Below are 27,601 nucleotides of genomic sequence, written 5' to 3'. Positions count from 1 at the left end.
AGCATGAAGTCTGCTTGGGATTCTCTCCTTTATCCTTTGCCCCTCCTGCTCATTTTCTCTCTCTCTCTCTTTCTCGCTCAGGTAAATAAATGAATCTTTAAAAATAATGTCAGCTTATTGTACCTCATAGGCTGCATATAGGGAAGGGCATTTCCTTTCCCCTTTATTTTTCTGTCCTCTTACTTTTCCAGTTTCATTTGAAGCCAGGGTTAACTGAGTTGTGTGCGAAGTGCAAACCCTTGTTTATGAGAGTCATTGCTCACTCTAATGCCGTGTGACCTTACCAAATGGATCTTTTTATCCAGATTTATTCCAGGAAGCTATATGGCCACTTGAGAAGTAGCCCTTTTCATCTAAGGGGCCTTTGTGTTTGTGGGCCTCCCACTGCTTTATCTGGAGGCAAACTGGTCAAGGACATAACACTTAGGGAAAGTGAAGAAAAACTTACAAAGCAAGTCATTGTAGGTAAGAATTAGATAGCAAGCCTCTTGACCTTAGTCCCCATTGCTTGCTCTGGCCTGCTTCTCTGACAGCCTTCTCCACATGCTGGCTCTGCATGTTTACCAGGGGACAGACCTTGAGCAAATTCAGCTTGCTAAGCCTCAGTTTCTGATTCTGTAACATGGGCATAACAATGAGCCAGATCTTCAGAGCACTAAGCCCAGTGCCCAACACCTAGAACGTACTTGATAAATGTTAGCGGATGTGGTTTATCATTATTGTCCCCCCAACCCCGCCCTTATCTATCCGTTAGAAAGTTACATGAAATTTTAATGCCTCAAAGAAAGGACTTTTAGAGAGGAAAAGATCATGAGCTACAGTCTCTCAGCTAGCTGGAGGGAGCTGCTGATTCAATGTATCTGGTATCAAGTGGTCTTCCCTGGGAGAAAGTGCAGGTATCTTAGGAGGATTTATCTTTGCTCTTGGTCCTTTCTCGGTTTTCTCTTTCCTGAACCAGGCTTTGGATCTAGCTTCTTTTCAGCTGTTTTACTGAGCTGTCCCATCCGTGCCCACTCAGTCCCAGGTGGTGTCAGACAGTCTTTCCTCCATGGCTCTCCCTTCTGTGACTGGTGCACCTGTGCCTTCTCTCAGGCTCTGCTCCACTCTCCCCTGCAGCAAGGGCTGCTGTCCTGTAGGGATAGTACTTGACTCTGATGAGTGCAGTCCTCTGCCTGGGACGTGACTGCTATTTAAAGCTGGGGCATTCATCCCCTGGAACATTCACCCCTTCTCTTGCACACTGACTGGCAGGGGGTCTGTGAGTCAGAGGACATGGGATCTTGTCCCATTTTGTTACTTGCCCTTCTCATGACCTTGGTCAGGTCCATTAGCTCCTCAAGTCTTCAGTTCTGTCCTAAGTGAAGTGCTGTTTGCTTTGGTGGTAGCTTAGGAATGAAGAGGAGCCCAAGTCCCTTAGAAAAAAGACATCCCACACACATTACCTGTTTTTTTTTCACGTGTGTCTTACACTGCCTGGTGGTCTCTGACTAGGAAGTTATTGATGTGACCTGAGTTATTCACAAGTCGGGCTTTTGTGTCTCCTGCTCATGCATTCCACCACCCAAGTCAATAGAGAAGAAGACAGGAGAAGACCAGTATTCCTAAGATGTCCTTTCTCTGCTCACATCAGGGTGACCCTGCTTTGTGATCTTGGCTCCAAGTTACAGCTACTACGGTAGCAGTTTTCTGGGTTGTGTTAACCCCTTTAGCAGAGGCTAAAATGTGGTCCTGGGAGTAGCGATGCCTTCCAGCAGAACATTCATTCCTCACTATTCTGATTTTGTCCCTTTTTGTAGAAGTTCCTTGGGATCAGGATAATTTTCTTCCTTGACATCTTTTCCTAATGCATATCCCTCTGTCCCAATGAGAACCCAAGAAATATTGCTAAGAGGCAATGCTCATTCCACACTGGAATCTGATTTCTAAGGGTCCCTTATTTACAAAAAAGTCGACATCTGCAGAAAGGAGATGGTTTCCTCTATCACGGTCCCTGGCACAAAACTGCCAGACGCATAGTGCCACTCTGGAGGTTGCATGATGGGGTGCTTATCTGAGCGGTCCATCCACCTGCCCGAGGGTTGGGCCACCCCCTACTCTCGGCCCTTAGCACCCCTGAGTGGAGGCTGCTGCATGATCATCACCCTCATTGTGCTAGCATCACATTAAAGCTCTACTACTTGAAATGATACCATATGGTCTCAGATAGTGTCCTAAATGAGTAGACAGTTTCCGAAAGCAACCAACTTAGCTTGTGAGTGATTTGCTTTTAACTTCTGTGATTCATCTACATTGAAACTTTGTGCCTCAGGCCATGGCATGTCATCACTGCCTCTAGGAGGAGTGGATTTTGTCCCTGGTTTCTACCGACAAAAGCTCTTACTGTTGAATGTAAATTCTCCTGAAGTTGGCCTTTACATTTTCGCTTAAATAAACACTCCCGTCTTAGGAGTGACACCAGTTTAGTTTGTGCGGGTCCCAGCCCCTCCTTTAGCCACTGGCCTCCGAGCCCTCCTCCCCTTCCAAGTACTCTCCCTACGCCTGCCTCCCGCACCGCCACCCCATAATTAGTGCTTTCCCGGCTCTGTCGACTTGTCAGTCCACAATTATGATTTATAAATATCCCACAGACAAGAACGGCAAGCAGGATGAAGTTCTGCTCTGGAATATTCTGTACGGCAGATTGTTAATATGATGAGAATTGGGAGTAAGCTTGAAAAGAGACCGTAAGTGTAGGAGGGTAGGAGGAACTGCCCACGGCTTCTGCTGGGAAATCTCGCCTCCTGCTTGGGTGGGGCCCACAACAGCAGGCTAGGGGCCTGGCAGTTTGTAAACAGTATTTTGTAAACCAGCAGAGTGCACGTTCAGAATCAGACTCAAGACGGGAAGAAACTTAGATCACCCATTTCACTGGGGAAGATGCCGAGACATTGGGCTGTTTGTAGCAAGTCCTCTTTTAGGCTCCTTGTGTTGTTCTTGGCAGTGTTTTGAAATTTCCCAGGGCCTAATGTCAATTTTAATGAAACATAGATAAAGAATTTTACTTATCCTCTTACTTTTCCAGCTGATACGTATTTATACCCTAAGAATAATCTCGGTTAGATGATTATTTCTCCCCCAAATCATGTTGAACCAAAGTCAGCTCTCTTCCCCAGACACCAATGGCAGCCTTAGATTCCATGTGACCTCCTGCAGCATCTGTGTGCCAAAGGATTGTGTCCCCTCTTTCCTCCTGGACCCAGAGCTGTGAAGAAAGCCAAGGTCTGACTTGTTCAGAGCTTCCTGGAATGGTCCTGGGGGCTGAAGCAGGCTCTCTTCACCCTTGTGCAGGCTTTGTGCCCATCTGCTCTCTGGGACTGTCTCAGATCGGCCGCATGAATCTCGGGATGGATGCCAGCACCTTCAAGTTTTATACCATGTGTGGCCTCCAAGAGGGCTTTGAGCCTTTTGCTGTCAACATGAACCGGGACGTTGCGATGTGGTTCAGCAAGCGCCTCCCGACGTTTGTCAACGTGCCAAAGGATCATCCCCATATAGAGGTAATGTTACACTTCGTGGATGGCCTACGCAGGGCAGGTGGGCCGAGGCGCTAAGCTCCTGCTAATGCTCCTGTCAACAGGCAGCTGTATACCAAAGTGCATGCCCGGGCTGCCTCCCAGCCACCGCCTTACTGGCCCTCCGAGCTGTCACTGTGGGCACGTTTACTGTGGCAGCTCAGGGGCATCTTGCAGATGGCACCCATCATGCCGAGACATCCTTGCAGATCGGTCCCTGGGCCTTTGCGCCACTGTATTTCCTCCAGATGTTTCTGTTCTGCTGTGGCCATACGAGTACAGTGTCCAAAGACCTTACATGTTGTTTTCCTGAAAAATTTCAGTACCTGCACTCAAGATGATATGTCCCAGACCTAATTCTTTGCTCATTACACGATGTCTTTTAGGTCCTATATATTTCTGCGGGACCATGTCCAACGTTTTAAGCTGACATGTAGCAGTTGATTATGATACCCTCATCTTGTAAGAGGGAGCTAGAGGAAATTGTAAGGAGCCTGGTATGGGTGCTGGTTCTACATCTGATTACCACTATTTTCCAGTGCCCACCATGATTTTGTTCATGGAGGGTGGGGGGGGGGTGCTGCTAATGGAAAGTCAGGCAGATCCGCTCCCTTAAAGCATGAGACCCAGTGGCTTGCTTCCACATGACCATAAGCTCCCTTAACTCACCTTCCAGTGCAAACCCAACAAACACCAGCTCTTACTCCTCTTCTTTTTCCCACAGTCTTAAGTAGTAGAGACTTCTATGTATGATTCTTACCTAGTCAGCACTTGAGAAAGCTGGCTCATAAACTTTTGAGGTCAGGAACCCCTTTGACAAACTGATGGAATCTGGAGACCCTGTTAGAAAAATATAAACATCACAAAAAAATAGGTAAGGACACCCAGAGACCTCAGGATAAGAACTGTTCTCTAGAACGTAGGGAGATACTTAGACCATGAGAAAATTAGTATAAGTCTTACTTCACTTCCCCTCCCCCTCCCCACCATACACACAGACCTTTTAAAAAACCCAGCTTTGCTCTTTCCTCCTCCAGCCCCAGCCCTTGCAATGCTGTGCCCGGCACTGGGAATTTCCCCAGTATTTAGAGGTCCCTCAAACCTCAGGCTGTGACTGGGGTGGGGCTGGGAAATGTGCCAGGTGGGAGATCACCTCTCTGAGGGTACCGTAATGTCTTTCCTAGAGCTTTGGGCTTTCTGTGGTCTTTTTCCCTTAAATAGTCTTTTGCCCGCTGACAATGGAATTCTGTGGAAACACTTTCTCCTTTAGCCACTCGCTCCCTGACTTGAAAGGTCATTGTCAGCAGATGACAGATGGTGTCATCCAAATACCACCCCTTCTGTTACACCTGTTCTCCACCCTTGATCTTGCAGAAAACCCAGTGGGCAGGTTCTGAAATCCCTCATTTCTTCGGGCAGAGGCAGATCTGTTATTTTCTGTGGAGCAGGATCCAAGTAATAGTGAGAGGAACGGTTTGGCTATCATTGGTGACAACTTTTAGAATTCATAGAAAGCCATGACACATGCAATAGCAATGAGGGAAGGAGGGACAAGGTCAAGGCAGGCGCCCAGATGTATCAAGTAAGGAACCATGATGTTTCCAGGTTGTGAGGATCGATGGCACCATGGACAGTCCTCCATGCCTCAAGGTGACCCACAAGACATTTGGCACACAGAATAGCAATGCCAGCATGATCTACTGCCGCCTGAGCATGCCCGTTGAGTGCCACTCCTCCTTCAGCCACAGCCCCTGCCTGGACAGTGAAGCTTTCCAGAAAAGGTGAGGGCAAGCCCCGCCCCCATCCCCTGCACCACTCTCATAGGTGCTCCTCCTGTGTTCTGCAAAGTTGGCTTTCCCTCTCTGTTTCTTGCTTTGCCGGAGCACAAGTGGGTCTCTCTGCTTTCGGTCAGGTAAAGAAACAGGAACGTATGTTGAGTGCATGTGTGCGTACACAGGCATGGGGTGGGTGTTGGTGCAATTCATAGTTAGCAGACGGGTCAAGCCAAACAGGGTCACGTTTAGTGGAAAACTTTCTGCTCTTCTTGAGCCCTCTGGGTCCTCAGGCTCCTTGCAGCCTATAAATCCTATGTTTCTGGAGGAAAAGGAATATAAGTGCATAAGAGGGTACAATTGTCGTTGCTTTTGTGTGAAATCAAAGCCTCTAGAGGCAAATACTGCCTTCTTTGTGTAACTGGCCAGTGTCCAACCCAGACTTCTTCCTTTCCTGATAAGGAATATGTTCCTTGCTGTCTTTCTTTAATGTCTATTTCTTTTTTTTTTTTAAGATTTTATTTATTTATATGACAGAGAGAGACAGTGAGAGAGGGAACACAAACAGAGAAAGTGGGAGAGGGAGAAGCAGGCTTCCTGCTGAGCAGGGATCCCGATGTAGGGCTCGATCCTTGGACCCTAGGATCATGACCTGAGCCAAAGGCAGATGCTTAATGACCACGCTACCCAGGCCCCTTTTCCTTTAATGTCTATTTCTAATCGTTGATGTATGTCTGCCCCTCTGGAGCTGTCTTATCCAGGTTTCCTCTAGATTTTCCCTTTGTACATGGTTTTAAGCAAGTGCAGCTGCTTGAAAGAACAGGACGGGGTATTCCAACGTATCCCTGCCCACATGATTTCAATCTTCCCTCCTTCCCCCTAGCTCTGACTTACCAGCTGGGCTGAGAGACAGGAGTGGGAAGTCAGAACTTTGGCTTGTGGTAACAGATTACAAATGCCCAAGACCAGTTGGGATCGCTCATGTATAGGAAATCATTTTCTAAACTTGCCTTCGTCATTAAAGGTAGATGAACTGCCTGTCAGAGTTGTGGAATTCTCTATACAGCTGAATAACTAAAACATGGATTATCTTCCCCCCCCAACCCCTGCCCCAGGAAACAGATGCAAGAAATACTCTCTCATACCACAACAGTAAGTAAATGTGCTCAATTACGGTTTTAATTATTTGATTCTTTGTTGTGCCTGGTAATATGCCCCTTACAGCAAAGATCTGTCTAGAGATCTTGTTTAATTGCCAATTACTGTGTCTTTTAATATCCATCTTGATGCTTCCAGAACACATCTCCGACATTTCTCAAATGGGGAAAAGGAAGACAGTCATTCAGTACAAAGCAGAAGTTCCACCTGGAGCTCCTAATTGGGCACCATTGTGTACTTGTGCCCATTGGGCAACAGGGACCTGCTCTGCCTTTCTGATTGAAATGAACGGGGGGGGGCTCTTTCATAGAGTCCTTTTGTTTGTTCTTTTATGTAAACTTCTATGAATCAACTCTCCCATCTCTCTGAGCAGTGCCAGGAATAATGTTGAAAGCAATCAAGTGAGAAGCAGGCGCAGGGAAGAGTCCAGATGATGGAAACTGATTTTTGTCCCTTTTCTCTCGCTAGACAATAGGCAGAAAGCAACACTTGCTGATTTCTTTCTTTCTCTCATTCTTCTTTAATACCCCCCCCAAAAAAAAGGCTTTGGAAGAAATGCATGTCACCCCTTCTATAAAGTTATCCCGTAATCCCAAGGTGGTGGGTTAACCATGATCAGGAATAACATTGTTGCTACGAGATGGACAATATGATGCTCTCTGAAACACAGGACAAATGACCTGCCCAAGATCATACAATTAATAGCTGCCAGTGGCAAGATTCAAGCCCCAGTTTGGCTGACTCTTATCTCCTAATTAACAAAATACAACAGAATACACATAAAAGTAACTTCATTGAGAATAGATGTGCTCGATTTCATAAAGAAAACGGTGAAGTGGTCCCTTAGGTCAAGTGCTTTAGCTATTAGCATGGCATAGTGGGACACTGCACAGATCATAACAACACCCGCCAAGAACTCCTATAGTTCTCAACACAGCCTGTCCCCAAGCCACAGACAATGTGGGCTTTTTCTTTTGCAGCGTCTTTTTCATGACTTTCAAAAAACAACAACACAAACACTTTGTACTTCCCTGTAGAAGTGGAAAGTATAGCAGGAGTCCCCCTGTTCTGGACAAGGGCCGTCTGTGCCTAGGAGAGGGTAAGGGTTCTGTCCTGACCATTGTGAACGGCAGCTCCCCGGATTTCATCAGTAGCATGTCTGGGCGCAAACGGTAATAGATTAAGTGCTCAATTGTCTCAGTGTTAATGCACCATAGAAATAAGGAAGCTGGATTCTCTAGTCAGCCCATCCTAAGTCTGGGGTGCAGCACCATTCGGCTCTAGAGCTGTGTGTACTTGTTGAGAAAAGAGAGCCAAGTGGGCTTCTCTACTGTTTCTGTCAATTTTGCACCCCCCCACCCCCGCAGCTGGGGACCATTCACTTCCTTCTGTGGTCTCTCCCCAGCAGTGCTACTATGCAATCCGCATCTTTGCTGGACAGGACCCCTCCTGCGTCTGGGTCGGATGGGTGACACCAGACTATCACTTATATAGTGAAAAGTTCGACCTGAATAAAAACTGCACAGTTACTGTCACTCTAGGGGATGAAAGAGGCCGGGTCCATGAAAGGTAAGGGGGTCTCCCAGTGGGCGGGGTCAGCCACCAGGCTCCTCACTTCCCCCCACCCCCCAGCTGTCTTATTTCTCCTTCTGCCCAATACCCCAAAAGAAGGAAACATCCCCATGTCTATGAAAAAGGAAAAGTGAGGCACAGGTTTAAAAATCCTTCACCAAACAGGGAGTACTGTGGCAGAAATGTTATTAGTGAAAATCTAGGCTTATTTCATCACATGTGTAAAACATGACCCAGGGGTGGGAGAGGCTAATGGACAATTGGGATACTGTGCTCCCTCTCAAACACATCTCTCTGAGTTCTGGGTAAGCCCCAGTTTTGACAATGTCAAAATGAGACAGAGAAATATCCCTGGGTGCCTGAAAGAAGTTAATTCAGAAGAAATGAAAAGATGAACCATATCACATAGTCACTCATTGACTCCAGACTCCTCATCCTAAGGATATAAGGTGTCTAAAGGCATAAAGAAACATAAAAGAGAGACAGCAGACTTATGAATAATAACCACTGATAGAAATTAGGGATCTTGTGGGAAAGCATATTTTAGGTATACCCATGGCTTCCCACTGGTCCATTGAATTGGGAAGAGGGGGGAGGGGATTGCCACCAGAGAAAGAATCTCTGGCCAGCCGTGCCCCAAAGACACCCAGGAGACCAGGCTTTGTGTCCATCCAAGTGAGACCTAAGAGAGTGTTTCCCAAACAGACATGTTTTCTAGTGTAATAAGTTGTCTCCCAAGCTGGTCTTTATCCCTACAAATTCAGGAACGTTTTGCAGCCGATATCCTTTCAATGTTCCTGGCTTATCAAAGACTGGTGGCCAGAGAGGTCCCCAAGCATCGCTGTGTCATGCAGGACCACTGTGGGCAGGTGGTGAAGAGCAGACTCTAGAAGCAAACTGCCTGGGTTTTAAACTGGGTTCCAGAACTTACAAAAGGTGGGACTTTGGACCACTTAACCTTACTGGGCCTCAGTTTACTCATCTATAAAATGAGGATGATAGATCTAGTCTCCTAAAGTGATACTAGGATTAAATGAGATAATGCATAGAAAAACGCCTGAAATAGTGCCTTGACCCAGGCACTGAATAAGCATTACTCTTATTACCACTCCTGAAAGTCTTATTGCAAGACCCAGAATAGATGCTATAAACAACATGCCGTGTCTTGTTGGTTAGAAAGGAAGCAGGCAAAAGCAGTCAAAAGACTTTGCTCTTTAGCCAGAAGAACCAAAGGTTGCTGTGTCTATCCCAACTGGGTTTATTGCTCGAGTTTGCTGGCTCCGCCACACCAGTCAGATTACTTGATTTATCGGAGCATTTATTGGATCACATTTATTTTGAAAACTGACAGGTTAGCATCTGGAACAAGACCCAGGAGGTAGGAGGTACTCAGCAATTCTTAGTTCTTTGTCTCGTATAATAAGAAATAAATACAGGATCGATTTTCAGATATTTGGAGGCATTTCAAATTTGGATCTTTAAAACATGACTAAAGCATGGCACTTTCCATTCCCACAGCTTCGGTTTTAGGAATTGAATTCGACAGTAGGCACCCATGGACTTAGTACTCTCATCACTGAAAGGCAGGAATAGTATGGCTACAGTTTAACCTTTACGGCAATCTAGCAGTGGCTGTCACTCTTTGGCTTTTAAATATGAATACCTATAATGGAGTTTACGCTGTGGGGAGAGGGAGACAGCCAGCTGAGAAATGCACCCTGGCTGTTACTAGTTACTAGTTACTGAAGAGTGCAGGAAGCAGAAATCCCAGGGGAGGGCTAGGTTGTGTGGGTCAAGGAGGTAGTTGGGCCTTGGAGACCACTTGTGACCTACTTTGCAAGTGTGCCCGAGCCTGCCATCCTCAGGATGGGGGCCTGAGTTTTCAAGGATATTACAGCCTTTTTCCCTGATGCAGATTTTCACTCCTGCCTTTTATGCCGAATCCCTGTATAAAACAGCCTATGGTGGCTGCCCTCTCTCTACCTCCATCTCCTGTCTCTGAGGTGGGAATACAACCATACCCACGATCTCTTTCCAAAAGGGGAACTGACACAGAGCCAGGAAACAGGTACCTGAACAGTATGTTCTTTGGATGAAAGTATCTTGCTAGATTGCCACATCCCTGAATTGAGTGGTCATGTCTGAGAAAATTGGGTTGAAGCTGGATGAATTTATTTAAGAAAAAAATTGTTGGGGGCTGACTGGAAAACTTCATCGGAAGGTTTCCGGGGCATTTCCTTGGGCCTTGACCGTATACCATCCCAGTCCGGATTCTGTGCCTCTTCCTCTCTTTGGCTTCTAGTGTGAAACGCAGCAACTGCTACATGGTCTGGGGCGGGGATATTGTGGCCACTTCCCAAAGATCAAGTCGAAGCAATGTGGACCTGGAGATTGGCTGCCTCGTGGATCTGGCGATGGGCATGTTGTCTTTTTCTGCCAATGGGAGAGAACTCGGCACCTGCTACCAGGTAAGGGTGGCTCTGGATTCGAGCCAGCAGTGTCCCCAGCCTGTGTGTTTACGGCTGTGCTCCTCATTTTCCAGGTTCAACATTCCCACCACAGCCTGGGGGGTGGTGATGAGCCCACGTGGTTCGTAAGCCATCGAGGAAAAGAAACAAGAACAAAAATGACTTCGTTTTTACAAAGAGAAAATGGGGAAATGTGTCATTATTTATTGGTTGATCAGATAAGAAGTCTTCTCTTTTTGTGATGGTCTCTGAAAAGTGATTGATTTATTCTACAAACATTTCTTAGGCAGCTTTCATGTTACCTGTACCATACAGGATGCAAAATCTAAAATGTGAGCAGAGATACTCCTTGCTTTAAGAAACTTCTGTGCTCAAAATAGAGACTCATAAAAAATTACTAATGTGCCAGGGTGTATTCCTTTGGCAAAAAGGTGATGCTCATTCCTTATGAATTCCTTACAGGATCTTTTAAAAATGCATTTATATAAATGATATGTTTCTCTGTTTCATTGACTGTGAGCTCTGATAGAACTGCTTGGGAAAACCATCAGTTGCACAAATGTAGGTTCACTCATCATTAACCACAAGAAGGTTTATTCTTTGAGGCAGGATTTTCAGGCTTGATGGCCAGGTAAACTTGGGAAATGCCACATATTATATCCTCTTTCTGATGCTGGCAATGAACATTAGCACAGGAGAACTTTAAAAAATACTTTAGAGGGCGCCTGGGTGGCTCAGTGGGTTAAGCCGCTGCCTTCGGCTCAGGTCATGATCTCAGGGTCCTGGGATCGAGTCCCGCATCGGGCTCTCTGCTCGGCAGGGAGCCTGCTTCCCTCTCTCTCTCTCTCTCTGCCTGCCTCTCTCTCCATCTACTTGTGATTTCTCTCTGTCAAATAAATAAATAAAATCTTTAAAAAAAAATACTTTAGAAAGAAACCAAGCATTTCTCTTAATACTTAACCAAGAATAGTGTTTTTTTTTTAACTTTAACAATAGTAGTTTTCTGTAAGTCTTGAGTTCTACAAAGCACATCTGGAAAAGGCTAAATTAAAGAATTAAATTTCTATGTTAAACTTTCTTGACACTCCCACCGCAGAACGGAGATACATGGAGAGTGTCATCCGAGTTCAGAGAGGAAAGAGCTCAGCTCCATCAAGAGTGGTGAGGGAAATGTTCGTTACAGAGAAGCCTTGATATTGAAGCAAAAAAGGAATTCTTTCATGAGAGCAAGGGGAAGTATACTAAGGTTGAAAGAATGGCACAGGAGGTATCTTCACGGAAATAAAGAAGCATAGGGTATATTTGAGGAACAATGGCCAGCCTAGTAGGGGGCCTCTCTGGTTAGTGGTGAGAAATTCATTTGGAAAGATAAGGAGGTATTGATGGGAATTGAGGAGTGCTTGCAGGTTTCTGACCAGAACAGTAACTCCAGCAGATAAAAGGCATCCCACTACTGTGTAAATGGATAAAACCCCAAGTTCTACAGTTAGCCCCATGTCCAGCCTCCAGCCGAAAAGCCTCTTGGCAGCCCTTTGTCTGGCCTGTGGTTGGAGAGATGGCATCTAGAGGGGAGAGGTAAAGTAACCGCCCCAAATTTGAATTGTTTGGTGACCAAAAACAGACGGACCAAACCCTTCCTGGTGTCCGGGGACAGCGTGCCGGCATGGGGGCAGATGCCGCCTCTCCAGCCCCCTCCCCATCCCCCCAGGAAAGAGTGGCACCATCCACACCGCTCAGCAGGCTGGTCCAGCCACAGGAGCCCAACTGGCCGCACCCAGCAGGAGACCTTTGCGGAAACCAGGCTTCACGGGCCGAAAGTAAACTATTGGTCTTTAGTACTTTCTCATGATTCCGCCCCCGAGCCCCTGAGAAAATGCTTATATACATTACTGCCGTCCTTCAGAATCCATTAGCTTTTTCCCATTAACTTTTGAAATGAGTTTGACTAAAGGGTCCTCCCCGAGCTGCAGAGAGCTCTGAAGCATCTAATAACTCGGAAGGCCAGCCAGGCTTCAGAGGGCCCTCCCTTACTAAAGCCAGGGCCTTGGCAGCTGCAAAGACTTGCTTGCCTCCAGGAAGAGCCCGTGCTGTTGAGGAAATGTCACAACAGGGAGCAGGACACTGTGGCTGTTTGCATCCGGCTTTCAGGGCAGCTCCTGGGTGACGCGGGGGCTGGTCCACTGTAGTCTCTGAGCAGCACGCTGGCACTGACAGACCCGAGATGCCTCCCCCGACTGCGTGCATGTAAATCCTGCTGTCTCTGCTCAGGGGCACCATTGAAGGGGATTGGAGGGTGCCAGGGCTCAGCACGGGAACTCCCAGGAGGAGGCTCACACCCGGCCAGCCTCCCTTGCCATTCCAGGCGAGACCCTCCCCTGTCCAGCTGCGCAGCTGGTCCCCCGGCCGTGGGGTGATTGCTATTCTGCAGCTGTGGCCATTTTCATTTTTCAATTATCTCAAGAGGAGCAGGGCAGCAATATTTATATGCTGGCTTTCTATTCAGGAAGACCAGTAACCAAAATAATGAGTGGAGGATTCTCTCAGATGGCGTTGCTAGAACAGCCATGCAATTTGAAAGCTCTTTCTGTCGCACTTAATGTAATCATGGGAGAAATGAGAAATAGAATGTGTGTTGAAGAGCTCTTCCTCGGTTCTTGGCCACCCTGGCCACGGTGCTCTGAGGACAGAGCCCGCTATAAGGCTCCGATTGACGAGAGGGGTTAGCTTTCAATTCAGGCCAGTTCCTGTGCCCTGACCTTCACACGTGATCAGAAATAGAATGTCTATTATTGCCAAGACAAAAGTGATCAGCCAGTGAGAAAAAGGTCCCTTAAATACAAAAGGGAAAAACCCTATGGCCCTTCCCGGCAGACTCCGATCTAGGCCCCTGCTCACATGACAACGGAAGTTCTCCACCCAGAGGCCAGCACTCTGGTCAGTAGCCGTCCCTGTACATGAACTGGAACCTGGCACCCAGGACGCGCATGTGAAGTATTTGTTGCCAGACTAGCCAGCCTGGCTGGGAGGCCACCATTTCCGTGTCTTACTTGCTGCTTAATAATTTACCACAAAAATTCGCAGCTTAAAACCAATACATTTGTTATTTCACAGCTCTGGGAAGTTTGGGTTCTTCACTCGGGTTCTCACCAGGCCAAAATCAAGACATCCACGGGGCCAAACTGCCTCTCTCTGGAGGCTCTGGGAGGAATGTATTCCAAGCCCATTCGGGGTGTTGTCAGGATCCAGTGTGGTTGCAGGCTGTGGTTTGAGGTCTGTTTTTCCTTGCCTGCCTTTTTTTCTTGCCTTATCTCTCTGCTGCCAGAGGTGCCCACATGCCTTCTCAAGTGGCCCCTTCGATCTTCAAAGCCGAGGAGAGCAGGTGCTCTTCTCATTCTTTAATCAATCTGACTTCACCTTCTGTCCCAACAAGAGAGAACACCTGCTTTGTAAGGGTTCCTGTGATTAGATTAGGCCCACAAGGATAATCTCTCCATTTTAAGGTCAACTGGTTAGGAGCCTTACTTCTGTCTACAGAATTCCTTTTGCCACATACCATAGACAATCCCAGGAATAACCCCGGAGGTCAAGAAGGCCACCGAGGATTCTGTTTTTACACCCCAGCTGCCATTTTTATCCTCCTCTGCACCTATGGTAAGCCCACACTTGTGTGTTCTTCTTTTTTAAGTGGTTGAAGATAAAATTCCATTGTTCATCATGGTGGGAAAATACTGGGCATGGTAGAAATAAACTCACCCCCTGGCACCTAATGCTTTCAAAGCCCCTCCGCTTTGCCAGGGACTTTGCGGAAGGCCCTAGCATTTGGCTGAGTGGTTTATGAAGTTTGTAGGGACCAGTCCTGAGGGAACTGAAAACACACTACCCTCTTTAGCCTGTAGGTCCCAGTACTAGTGTGACTTCATTCAGCATAGAAAACCTTTAGGCTTTAATGCATTTTTTTGTCCCCATGAGATCAGATTTGTGGACTTCTTGCTGGTCCATATGAAATATCCCAGCCACCAGAGCTCTGCTTCCTGAAGCTTACAGTGACTTGAGCATTGCTAATTCTTCTGAATGTCATGTATCAGATTTCTGAGAAATTGGGGCCAACGTAGGATGTATTGAATCAAAATTTCCTATTGCTGTCTCACCCAGCTGCAAACTCAAGGTCTGGCACAAAGGGGATAGATAATAGGTACTAAATAACTATTCATTAAATGTCCTTTACAAAGCTTATTTCAGACATTGCCAGGCAGTTCTAAAAGCCCCATCACCACATTTTGGTTTCATGGGCATTTATACCTTCATATGGTCCATGGATACCTGAAGCATTAGGCATAAACTGAGTGTTTATACTTAGCACACGAGCCCCTGCGTATCAGGAGAGTTCACTGTGTGCTGAGCACAAGTCTGCTTTAACCAGTCTGACAACCTCTTTCATCATGAGCGAGTTATAGCACTAGACCATGTAGTCTTGTAAGTCACTTACAGCCATGAAAATGTGTGTTTTTATAAACCTTAGGTCTAAAGGCATTGAAGAAATGCATTTTTAAAAGGAGGCCTGTAACCAAATACTCTGACCAAAAGAAACCTCTTTATTCATTTTCTATTACTACATAAGGAATGACCAAGGTAGTGACTTAAAACAGCACACCCTGATGATCTATAGTTTCCATGGGTCTGGAGTGAGACACAGCCCAGCTGGGACCTTGACTCCATTCCATAAGGCTATAAGCAAGATGTCAGCCAGGCTGCATTCTTTTCCAAAGCTCAAGGTCCTTTTCTGAGCTCATGTAGTTGTTAGCAGAATTCAGTTGCTTGCATTTGTAGGTTTCAGCCTCCATTTTTTGATGGCTGCAGCCAGGGGCATCCTCAATCCCATGATACCCCCTGAAATTTCCCCTCACGTGGCCTTTCACAGGCCCTGTTACAACAGGGTATCATCCTTCTCCAAAGCCAGGTGGAGAACCCTCTCTGTAGTCTGCTGACATACAGTCTTTTATACTGTAGCCAAACCAAGGGAGTAACAATTTCTATACCTTTGCTATATCCTATTTGCTAGAAACAAGACACAGGTTCTAGGGGAGGGGGCTGTACAAGAGAGTGGCTCCCTGGGGACCACCTTAAGGTATGTCCATGCTATCCACCATCCCCTAATTGCAAGATACTTTCAAGAATTTCTTAATGTCTGAATTGACTTGAAGGCAAAGGACTTGGGTTGGTAGAATTAAAATCCCTTAGCTTCTTCCATGGTCTTCCTAGTCTGAGCCCCTACATCCCAGTGGGCAAGTGATAAATGGAGTGCCCGCTATCATAAATAAATCCACACCCTTCATGTAAGTGACAGCTACAAGACAGTCAGTGAATCCCACACTATTTAATGTAGGAGCTAGAATCAAGAGTGGGAAGGAGGGTGGAGAGAAGTCCAGAGGATCCAAGTAAAATGAAGAGGTTTTAAGAAAAGGAGACAGGCTTGGGCACATGGGTGGCTCAGCTGGTTAAGCCTCTGCCTTTGGCTCAGGTCATAATCCCGGAGTCCCGGGATCTAATCCCACATCAGTCTTCCGGCTCCTCGGGGAGTCTGCTTCTCCCTCTGACCTTCTCCTCTCTCACTATCTCTCTTTCTCTCAAATAAATAAATAAAATCTTAAAAAAGAAAAGAAAAGAAAAGTAGACAGGCTCTGGAAGCAGAGCTGCCTTATGTTATTCCAGGGAAACACCTGCCTGTAAACCAGCAGTTCTCAACCAGGGGTGATTTTCCCTCTACAGGACATCTGGCAATCTTCAGAGACTTTGTTTTAGCTGTCTTGATGGTGGGGGTGGAAAGTACTACTGACATCTTCTGGGTGTAGGCCAGGGATGGCGCAGAATATCCTGTAATGCCCAGGACACCCCTTACACAGGGAGTTATGCAGCCAAAAATGTCAACAGTGCTGAGGTTGAGAATCCTGGTCATAAGACATCCCTTGGGCTTGCTTTATCAATGTCTGTTTGCCTTCCGAAATAACACCGAAGTCCTTGCACGACCCTCCATGATCACTTTCTGCAGGTAGGAGTGGTGAATAATGGCACGCAGGAAATGCCTGGCACTCAGGGTTTCCTGCGTGCCAGGTGTCTCCATGCTCTGTGAAGAGTCAGGACATCACATGGTTCCCTGACCACTAACAGCCATTGCCTTTGGGGGCACATTGGTAGCTCCCTACATGTGACCTTCCCCTCCAAGCCCTGGAGAAAGCTGTTGGCTGCAGTTAACAGAGAAAATGAAAGAATATGAGATGATTCAGTTCCAAGTGAGAGAGTGACTAAGGTGGGGTGCAGTGACAGTCACTACTGGTACGCACCGGGTCTCAGAATTTCTGAGCAGCAGAGAAGGACCTACTGGCCAGCTGTCCTCTTTCAGCTGAGGTTAGAAAGGGGGTGTTGATTAAAACCCTCAGTGACTTAGCCACCTGAGGTTTTTTAAATTCTGAGAGCAAACCTCTCAATCTGTTTTGGTTTCCAGGTGGAGCCCAATACCAAAGTGTTTCCAGCGGTTTTCCTACAGCCCACGAGCACTTCCTTGTTTCAGTTTGAACTTGGGAAGCTGAAGGTATTATCTTCCCCCTTATCCAATGGCTATGATAACATAAGGCAATATTGACCATTAGGGGAAAAAATCCTAGGCTTCATGAAACAGGGGAATGCCTTCTCATACACCACCTCCCAACCTACCCCACTGACCAGGCCCTTGTACTTGCCTATGAAATTCTTGACAGAGGGTAGATTCCCATTTTCCTTTCTCATACTTCTACTGGGTGCCCAAGGAATTAATTGATGCTAAAATAGCCTATTGTGCAAGGCCTGAATTGGACTGGTAAACCCTTAGAGGTCTCGGGGTTCATCTCTCTGTAGATTATACTAACCATACTGGGGATCATGGGCCAGGTTGCATTATCCAGGAACTGAGCACCTCTGTAGTGCACAGGCGTTTCCCCCTCAACGCCTTTCTGCCTTGCCCCAGAACGCGATGCCCCTGTCGGCGGCCATCTTTAAGAGCGAAGAGAAGAACCCAGTTCCACAGTGTCCGCCTCGGCTGGATGTCCAGACCATCCAGCCCGTGCTCTGGAGCCGCATGCCCAGCAGCTTCCTGAAGGTGGAGACGGAGCGCGTGAGCGAGCGCCACGGCTGGGCGGTGCAGTGCCTGGAGCCCCTGCAGATGATGGCGCTCCACATCCCCGAGGAGAACAGGTAGCAGAGGAGCCCCAAAGGAGGCGGTAGGCCTGGCAGGCAGCGAGGGAAGGGAAAGAGCACCGTCCTCAGGGGCCACAGGCCCTGCTCAGTTCATGGACTTCCCAGAAGCTTCAGCTTCTCTCTCCCTTCCTCACTTGGATTCTTCACTTAGAAGCAACAGGATATTCTCTACGATATGCCTGCTTCAGGTCTTCACCATGGCTCTAAGGGCCTGCAGTCAGGAACATTTCCATTCCTTTAATTAAAAACTCCAATGTGACCCTGAGATCTATGTTATTACCAACAAGAATGGGGGAAATGAGGCATGCCTCGCTTACTTAGAGAGCCAGGAATGGGCTCCTGGGATCCTCCTGCTAAGGGGTACTCTTGATTATGGTCTACGTTACACCCCAACACTCTCACTTTCTGGCCTTGTAACCTTGGGTAAATTACTCACAGAACTTACCTCCGGTTCCTCATGATACCGTAAAAATGAATGACCACCCAAAGGACTGCTGGGAGAAACAAATGAAATTGTGTAGCATTGCTGTATGTAGTAAGAATTAAATTAACTTCATTGTTAACATTATCATCCCTTGATCTTTTGGATGAAAAACAAAGTAATGGGAAGTGGAAGGATTTGACACCTGCACACATCTCATTTAAGTATTCTACTGGGTCATGAACTGGTGAGACAGACTAGTGGAGGGCAGAAGTGGGAAAAGACAGGGGTATGGCCAAGTAAGCCAATTGCAGGGGATCCTCAGACCCATGACGAGGAGAAAGACAAAACAGAAAACCTGAGCAGGGAGCAGAGATTATGGTCTCCATGATGAGGGAGCAACCCAAGGACTTCTAAACAGCCTTCTAAGGTCAGGAAGGAGAAAGTGAATTGATGCCACCTAAACTCAGGTGGGAGACTGTTTTCTGTCTGAACGAAAGTGCAGGTGTGTTTGTTTCCAGGGTAGGGAAAGCCCTGTGGATGAGGGTAGATTGGGGATGAGACAGATGGGGTAGGAGGCAGATGGGCAGAGGGCTTCAGCTCCGTCTTCTGAGGAGCTCTTCTGTCAGAAAACAGAAGTCCCCCTTATACCTACACATAAGAAGACTGGGGATGCCTGGGTGGCTCAGTGTGTGAAAGCCTCTGTTTTTGGCTCAGGTCATGATCCCAGGGTCCTGGAATCGAGCCCTGCATCAGGCTATCTGCTCAGCAGGGAACCTGCTTCCTCCTCTCTCTCTCTCTCTCTCTCTCTCTGCCTGCCTCTCTGCCTACTTGTGATCTCTGCCTGTCAAATAAATAAATAAAGCCTTAAAAAAAAAAAAAAAAGAGGACCGGGGCACCTCTATTACATACCTGAATGTTTCTGAGTCTTTCAGTGGGGAGATTTTCCTTAAGAAAGAGGACTTTCCTATTTGGAAAACCAGGTCTTTAAGTCTTTCAGACTTTTGATATCCTTGTAGTTAGAGAAGGAAGACTATCAAGAACTGGGATATGGACCAGAACTGAGAAATGATAACCTGCAGGGGAAAGTGGGGTAGATACTCCTCCATCCTGGTATCCCCACTGGCCCTGTTGAATCGGCTGTGATCCCTGGGGATTCCAAGAGAAGCACTCCCCTGAAACCCTGCATATTCTTCTCCCCGATGAGTGGTTGACTGCTTGTCCCCATGCAGGTGTGTGGACATCCTGGAGCTGTGTGAGCAGGAGGACCTGATGCAGTTCCATTACCACACGCTCCGGCTCTACAGCGCCGTGTGCGCCCTGGGAAACAGCCGGGTGGCCTACGCCCTGTGCGGCCATGTGGACCTCTCCCAGCTCTTCTACGCCATTGACAACAAGTACCTCCCTGGCCTCCTTCGCTCCGGGTTCTACGACCTCCTCATCAGCATCCACCTGGCCAACGCTAAGGAGAGGAAGCTAATGATGAAGAACGAGTACATCATTCCCATCACCAGTGCCACCAGGAAAATCCGCCTGTACCCAGACGAATCCAAGAGGCACGGGCTGCCGGGGGTGGGCCTGAGAACGTGCCTTAAGCCCGGGTTCAGGTTCTCCACCCCTTGCTTTGTTGTGACTGGCGAGGAGCACCAGAAGCAGAGCCCTGAGATCCCCTTGGAGATTCTCAAGACGAAGGCGCTGAGCATGCTGACAGAGGCGGTGCAGCACAGTGGGGCTCACATCCGCGACCCTGTGGGCGGGTCTGTGGAGTTCCAGTTCGTGCCTGTGCTGAAACTCATCGGGACCCTGCTGGTCATGGGGGTGTTCGATGACGATGACATCCGGCAGATCCTCCTCCTGATTGATCCCTCTGTGTTCGGGGAACACAGTGTGGAGACGGAGGACGGAGCGGAGAAGGAGGAAGTGACTCAGGTGGAGGAGAAGGCAGTGGAGGCCGGGGAGAAGGCTGGCAAGGAGGCTCCCGTCAAAGGCTTGCTGCAGACCCGACTGCCTGAATCTGTCAAGCTGCAGGTAACTCAGGGCAGCCAAGTTCCCACCCTTGAAAAGAGCTGGGGAGGGTGACAGTGCAATTGGGAGGTCAGGCTGGGACTCAGGGCATCCGCCTAAACCTGGGGTATAGCATAGATGCCAAAAGAAAGCGTTCTCTGGCCATACTTATTTCTGATTTTAGTATATGTGCTGCCGAAGCGAGCACTCATGCTTATTTCTATTTTTTTATTTTTATTTATTTATTTATTTATTTATTTATTTATTTCCTCATGCTTATTTCTAAAGTGAAATGTCCTCCCTAGGTCAAAAGAAAAATATTAACCCTTACCCATAAGATAAGATAAGATAAAGATAAGATAAGATAGATAAAGATAAGATAAGATGCTTTATTTTTAAGATTTATTTATTTATTTGGGAGGGAGAGTGCAAGGGAGCATAGGGGACGGAGAGCAGAGGGAGAGAGAGAGAAAAACCCAAGCAGACTCCACACTAAGCATGGAGACTGATGTGGGGCTCCATCCCGGAACCCTGAGATCAGGACCTGAGTCAAAATCAAGACTCAGACACCCAACCAACTGTGCCACCCAGGCGTCCCAAGGCAAGTGCTTTAGAATTGTTTTTATGGAACTAGTGATGGATTGGCCCTGATCTTACCTCTCACCTTTAGAACTAAATGGCTCCTTGGTGAGATCTGTCTGGAGAGGAGGCGGAGCCTTTGGCTATGGAACAGGCCAGAGGAACTGGCTCATAGGGTGGCCACACTCCCCACCTCTCATGTGTTGCCATGTTCTGATCACTAAGCCTGTGGGGACCCATTGCACTGGCATTCAGGTCAACTGCCCTCTGAGCTAAGGAGAAGAATCATGCCCACCTAGAGCTGCACCCTTGTCATCACCCAGGAAACCTCAACTCTTCCTAAGCATAGTCTTACCAAATATAAGCTAGCATCGGTGATGCATTGAAGATGATCATTTTTGTCTTCTGGGCACTGAGAAAAGAGAAATGAAAGTGAACAGAACAGAACAGTCTCTTCCACAAAGTCAGTCTGGCTCACGCATCCATTGGCCACTTACTGGCTCTATATGCTTGCCAAGTCCATAGTCTACCAAACCCTTAGCTTTCCAATTTGTAAAATGTGGATGATAATATAATAAAACATAATATTCAGATTTGTCATTGTAAAATACAATAGGAAATGTATCTTATCATAAAACATATAATGATCTCCAAATGACTCTTCCTTACCCAGTGTGATGAGATTGGGAGATGGTGATTTGATGAAAACATTGCATCTAGAGGAGAAGCATAACAAATTTTACATATATACCTTCAACAATTTTATTAAAACATATAAATGTGCTCTTCTGATGTGGAGTCAAGCCCTGTTCTTTAATGTGAGTCCCTGAGTGGTATGGAGAGTCCTCCCTTTTGCATCAGTGACACCTGTCACACTCAGTTTGATGTGCCTGATGGCCAGCTGAGGCATCTTTAGGATAGACTGTGGGTTTAGAGGTAACTGGAAAGCAACCCAAGCACAGAATACTTCTAAACTCTAATTCTTCCCCCCAGTTTTTTTTTTTTTTTCGTAGTAGTCTAATTCATATCCACCATTTAGTCTTTTTTAAAAAATACAGCTTGCCTTGGGGTGCCTGATTGATGCAGTCAGTTAAGCATCTAACCCTTGGTTTTAGCTTCAGTCGTGATCTCAGGGTTGTGAGATTGAGCCCTGCATCAGGCTCTGCACTCAGCACAGTGTCTGCTTGAGTTTCTCTTTCTCCCTCTTCCCCTTCTCACCACCCCGCTTCAAATAAATAAAAAAATCTTTTTTTAATCTTTTATTTATTTATTTGACAGAGAGAGAGCACAAGTAGGCCAAGATGTAGAGAGGGGAAAGCAGGCTCCCTACTGAGCAAAGAACCCAATGTGGGGCTCGATCCCGGGACCCTGAGATGATGACCTGTGCCAAAGGCAGAGGCTCTAACCCACTGAGTCACCCAGGCACCTCTGAATAAATCTTAAAAAAAAAATCTTGCCTTTTACAGATGTTCCTTAGTCATTCAACTGGTTGAAACTTTGTATTTCATTGGCACACATTCCTTCTAATTAAATGTTGTCACTTTAATCACAAGTGTGATGGGCATGTGCTCTGGCCTTGTTCACCTGGCTGAGGCAGAGCTGGGCGGATATGCTGTAGACTGTCCTGCTGCACAAGAACACACCACCATCAGTGGCTTTGCTGTCTGTGCCCAGACGGACTGGAGAGTGTCTGTTAGTCATGCAAAAGGTGAAGTAGAGAAAGGTTAATAAATATTACATATTTACTAATTAAATAATAAATATTGAGATATTTATTAACTCAATAAGTTATGGCTGTTGCTTAGTAGTAAAAGTTCAAATAATGATAAGATTAGTAATAGTAACTCTCTGAAAGAACTATCGACAGAAAAACAGTGTGCCAACAGAAAAAAAGAAAGGCAGAGAGGGGAACTGAAATCTTTAGTCCCCATCCTTCAGAGCCAGAAGATGTTAGGAAGGATCCAGAACTCACCTGGGCAGTTCAGTGGCGTTTCCTACATGAAGAAGAGAGCCATGGAAGGACTCTCTTAGGAATGCTGTTCTCCCTTGCCACAGGCAGATTTATTCTGTCTTTGGTGGTTCGTTTTCCTCTTATTCAGCTAAAGAGAGAGCTGTTGTCTGGATTCAGGCTGACTTGGATTCAAGTGATGGCTCTGTGGTTACTGTGTGACCCTGGGCAAGCCACTTAGAGTGCCCGAGACTCAGTGTTACCTCTGTAAAATGGGGTTGCCATCTGCTTCCCCAGTGTATACAAAATATTGTTAAATTAGCATAAATATATGCTTGTGTTGCAGATGTGTGAGCTCCTCAGCTATCTCTGTGACTGTGAGCTGCAGCATCGAGTGGAGGCCATTGTGGCATTTGGCGACATTTATGTCTCCAAACTCCAGGCAAATCAGAAGTCCCGCTACAATGAGCTCATGCAGGCCTTGAACATGTCCGCAGCCCTGACTGCCCGGAAGACCAGGGAGTTCCGCTCCCCCCCGCAGGAGCAGGTGAGAAACTCTTCCTGAGCTTCCATGCCCTTCTTAGGGAAGAACTTGAACCTCACAGAGTAGAGCACATGAAACCTTTATATGTCTGGGGCAGCCATGAGAATTGTGGGTGATTAAATGATCCAGCACAATGCCAGGGGACAGGTCTGGTCTTTTCCTAATGGCAACAAGGAGCATCTGCCACTTATCCTAGATGGGGAAGAAAACCCATCCCAAACTGCACGTGGGCATGGCTTCCTCCCCTCCCTGGCTCACTCGTACCCATTCCCCATCATGGAGTCGAAGACCACATCATTGTCGGGATCCAACTTTCACAGCAGCAAGGATCTGCCATTAGAAGAATGTCTGTCCAGTCCTTGCAGAAGTCACTACTTTGTCAGAGGTCAACAGAGCGTGGTCAACACTTCCCGACTGATGAGAGTGGATGGTCGGTCTTCCTTGTCACCTTGCCCCATGACCAAGACCCTCACAAAGCTTCCCAGCCCCCGGAAGCTGGGAGAACAGGACTGGGCATATGATGTCCCTTCTGTGAGGTACTGACTTCATTTTTTGCAGTACCCTGTGGCCAGCCTTGCCCGGATGGGAAGGCTCCTTTGAAAGGATGGAGAGTCCTGTGAGCACCTTGCAGAGGAGGGCGGGACAGCTGGTGGAATAGTAGTTTGCATTTGTCCCACTGCTCAGCTGTCCACATACATCCTGCAGGCTGCTTGGCCCCAACTCCCTCAGTGTTCCAAGCAGAAGATCTTTCAGTGAAGACATTTGTTTTCAGTCTCTCAAACCAAATCTTTGGATCTTATCTATATTTAATAAGCAGCTTATCCGTAAATTGTTGTCAGTATAATTACCACCATTTGATATTAGTGGGACAACTTGGTCTAATTACTTTCCTAATCTATTTTGTAGGACATAGATATTTATATTGGCTTTAAAATGAGCCACAGCTCTTGGCTTTTAAAAGATTCACTTGAATGATAGTGGCCTTGAAAAGAATAGGCGAAGCTTATCATCTCTTTGCTGGAGGCAAAATGAGAAAGCCCTTTCAATTGATGGGAGGAGGTAATTTGCACCCTGCTGAGGGAAGTGCGGGGAGCCTGAATTACTCTTGAAGGTTTTACAAATGTTGTCAGGCTGCCTTTAGACTGGCAACAGGTGCGTGTGAACATTTCCCATTTCGTTGGGCAGATGCTGACTCATTTTTCGTGAATAATGGGACTGGAGAAGGATGTGGTGCCTGGCTCCCCCATCGCTCACTGTGTGGCCTTGGGCAATGGCCTTTCTATGTCTCAGTGGTTTTAGCTGCAAAATGAGGATGTTCCTTCTCGTGAGGATCCCATGAGATAACACGTTTAGGTGATCGAGGGGGTTACGTGACAAACAGTAAACATTCTGTAATTGCTGTCATTAGCTTCGTGTTGGAGGTGTTACGTTTGCCTCATACCATGCTCTATGCCCTTCTGCCAGTGAGTAGAATTTATGTCTCTTTTCTGAGGCATCTGTTTAACTCAACTAGGATGTGTTGTCCATCTAACACTGTCCTCATTGACCCAGCTTATGATCCTGGCTTCTGGGAGGGCCACGCTAGCTCCTACCTCTCCTTTATCCCTCCCGCCTCCTTACCTTCTCTTCCACAGTCCCTGGGACCTGCCAGTCCATCTTCCTTTTGCCTTCCCAGTAACCCAATGGACGATCGTTTCGGATTTGTTTTAGCTATCTGTAACTTGGGAAATTCTTCCCTAAGTGTGTTAAACCAGTGAATCTTGAGCAGAACTTGGAAACACAAAAGGGCTTAATAAAAACAGATTGCTGATCCCCACCCCACCCCCCCTACCCCATCCCCAACCCCGGCTTCTAATTCAGTAGCTCTAGTGTGAGGCCCAGGAATTTATACTTTTAGCAAGTTTCCAGATGATACTGATGCTGCTGGTCTAGGAATGAAATGAAAGAAGGGACACTAATTGCTATCAAATTCAGCTGTCCAATCTACCGCCCATCTCAGTATTCATTTCTAGAAGGAACCTACCAACAGAGCTCTCTAAATAATTCAGACTTGAATATCAACAAAGGAGAATTTAGATCAATTTCAGGGGATAGCAATGCAAAATTACTTGGAAGATTGGCTGCATAAGAATTAAGAGTTTTAAAACAGTGATATGATTCTCTCATTGTTCTGTAACCTTTGAGGAGAAAATAAAGGTTTTCAGCTTTGTATCCATGTAGTAGAGAGAGATTGAAAAAAATCCTCCTTGGGGGATGTTACCAAGTACAAAAGTAGGCAAAACTAAGATCAGTCCAACAGTTGTTGGCAAATTAGCCAGGCACAGTCTATAAACCGCTGACTTTTAAAAGGGCATCATTAAAGGGTATGCCCTGTGGAGGAGAAAATTCAGCTCAGTCCCCATTTGGTTTTTTGCCCTGCAGGCTTGGGAGCCTGTGCTTCCCCGGTGTTCTACCTAAGGAATGATCTTTCAGCAAAGAAATTAATATTTTACTCCCAAGATCGATCTTCAAATTTTGTTTTTATTTAATAAACAACCTATCAATATATATTGATATAATTACCATGTTTTAACATTGTGGCACAACCACAAAAATTACTTTCCTAACCTGTTTTATGGATCTTATTTTATTACAAGCAGTACTTCTGCCTACTTCCAAAAAGCTGTTTGCAGTAGTAGCTTTAAATAAGAAATAAGGATCTTCTGGGGCACCTGGGTGACTCAGTGGGTTAAGCCTCTGCCTTCAGCTCAGGTCATGATCCCAGGGTCCTGGGATCAAGCCCCACATCGGGCTCTCTGCTCAGCAGGGAGCCTGCTTCCCTTCTTCTCTCTCTGCCTGCCTCTCTGCCTACTTGTGATCTCTCTGTCAAATAAATAAATATAAACAAATAAATAAATAAATAGAAATAAGGATCTTCCTAGAAACATTAAATATGGTTTTTTATGCTTTAATAAAAGGGATTGTAAAGTTTTTTTAACCTAGAAATCCTAAACAGAAGGAGAAAATACCTTTGCCTGGGATGTGGGTTACCCTGCCCGAGGCAGCCAAATGGACAACATCACCTCTAACTTTGCTTCTATCCCTCTAGATACTCACTGACTTGGGGTTGTGGGTCTTTGAATTGAGACATTCCTGAATCTGAGAAGGAAATGAATGACCTCATTTTCACCAACTTGTCATTAATTTCTGTTAGCATTTCTTTAATTATTCATGTAGACCACAAAGCAGATATGTGACTTTTCCGACAACAGAAATTGCCTGTTTTTTTTTCATGTTGTATTACAGTGGTTGTCATCCCTTGACATATTATTTATATTCATCACAGCTTCAAGATCTCAGTGGATATGTGACCTGCCACTAGATTTTTTTTTTTTTTTTTGGTCTAATGAGTTAATAAACAAGTACATATGTTCCTATACCACGGGTTTCTTTTCTATGGTCTTGATAACTAGATTTCAGTATAAATTGTTTATTTAATTTTCTGTATTTGATGGTACATATTCAGAATATTAATCTGAAAAGTAATCAGGGGGTTTCAACAAACTGTCAGAATGGTCCATGGCATAAAAATAGTTAAGAATCCCTAAGACAAAACTGTAAAGGAAAAGATGATACTTTAACTACATGTTAAAACCTACATGTCAATAAAAAAAAAATCCTATAAAGTTAAAAGCTCACTAAAATCCAGGCTATAAAGTGTTAATAGTCTAGGGATGTGCAAAATACAGGTTAATTTTTAAAAAGAAAATTACTGAACAAAAAATGGAGGAAGAACATGAACAGGAAATTTATAAATATGAAATAGGGGCATCTGGGTGGCTTGACTGGTTAACCATCTGACTCTTGACCTCAGCCCAGGTCATGATCTCTGGGTCATGAGTTCAAGCCCTGTGTTGGGCTCCACACTGGGTATGGAGCCTACTTACAAAAGAAAAAAAATTAAAATGGCCCTTAAATGTGGAAAAACAAAATTCAACCTCACCAATTAAATGCAAATTAAAGCAACAGGAATATGACATTTTTCACCTATTAAATTGGGAAATATTTGAAAATGTGTTAACTCTCATTACCGCAATGGAGATACAAAGTAATACACACTCTTGTATCAAGTTGGTAATAATGCAGATTGTTGTGAGCTTTCTGAAGGACAGTTTGGCAATTCATATCAAAAGCCATTAAAATACACAAATCTTTTTTTTTTTTTAAAGATTTTATTTATTTATTTTACAGAGAGAAATCACAAGTAGATGGAGAGGCAGGCAGAGAGAGAGAGAGAGGGAGGGAAGCAGACTCCCTGCTGAGCAGAGAGCCCGATGCGGGGCTCGATCCCAGGACCCTGAGATCATGACCTGAGCCG

The 27,601-nt window shown here is 46.0% G+C and overlaps 1 protein-coding gene across 1 annotated transcript in view; it reads left to right on the top strand.

The window, feature by feature from the left end:
- Positions 1–27,601, top strand: part of RYR3 (ryanodine receptor 3) — a 511,070-nt gene that overhangs the window by 314,246 nt on the left and 169,223 nt on the right. Inside the window, exons 28-37 of the mRNA XM_032343182.1 lie at positions 3,328–3,536; positions 5,157–5,332; positions 6,439–6,475; positions 7,887–8,050; positions 9,969–10,121; positions 10,356–10,521; positions 17,021–17,107; positions 17,519–17,745; positions 19,402–20,197; positions 23,047–23,247. Coding sequence (XP_032199073.1) covers positions 3,328–3,536; positions 5,157–5,332; positions 6,439–6,475; positions 7,887–8,050; positions 9,969–10,121; positions 10,356–10,521; positions 17,021–17,107; positions 17,519–17,745; positions 19,402–20,197; positions 23,047–23,247 — 2,216 coding nt within the window. The remainder of the gene's footprint in view (positions 1–3,327; positions 3,537–5,156; positions 5,333–6,438; positions 6,476–7,886; positions 8,051–9,968; positions 10,122–10,355; positions 10,522–17,020; positions 17,108–17,518; positions 17,746–19,401; positions 20,198–23,046; positions 23,248–27,601) is intronic.

This window comes from Mustela erminea, chromosome 5 (assembly GCF_009829155.1).
Source record: "Mustela erminea isolate mMusErm1 chromosome 5, mMusErm1.Pri, whole genome shotgun sequence".
Lineage (NCBI taxonomy): Eukaryota > Metazoa > Chordata > Mammalia > Carnivora > Mustelidae > Mustela > Mustela erminea.
The sequence above is the reverse complement of the archived record's forward strand: the minus strand, read 5'-3'. Positions and strand labels throughout refer to the sequence as shown.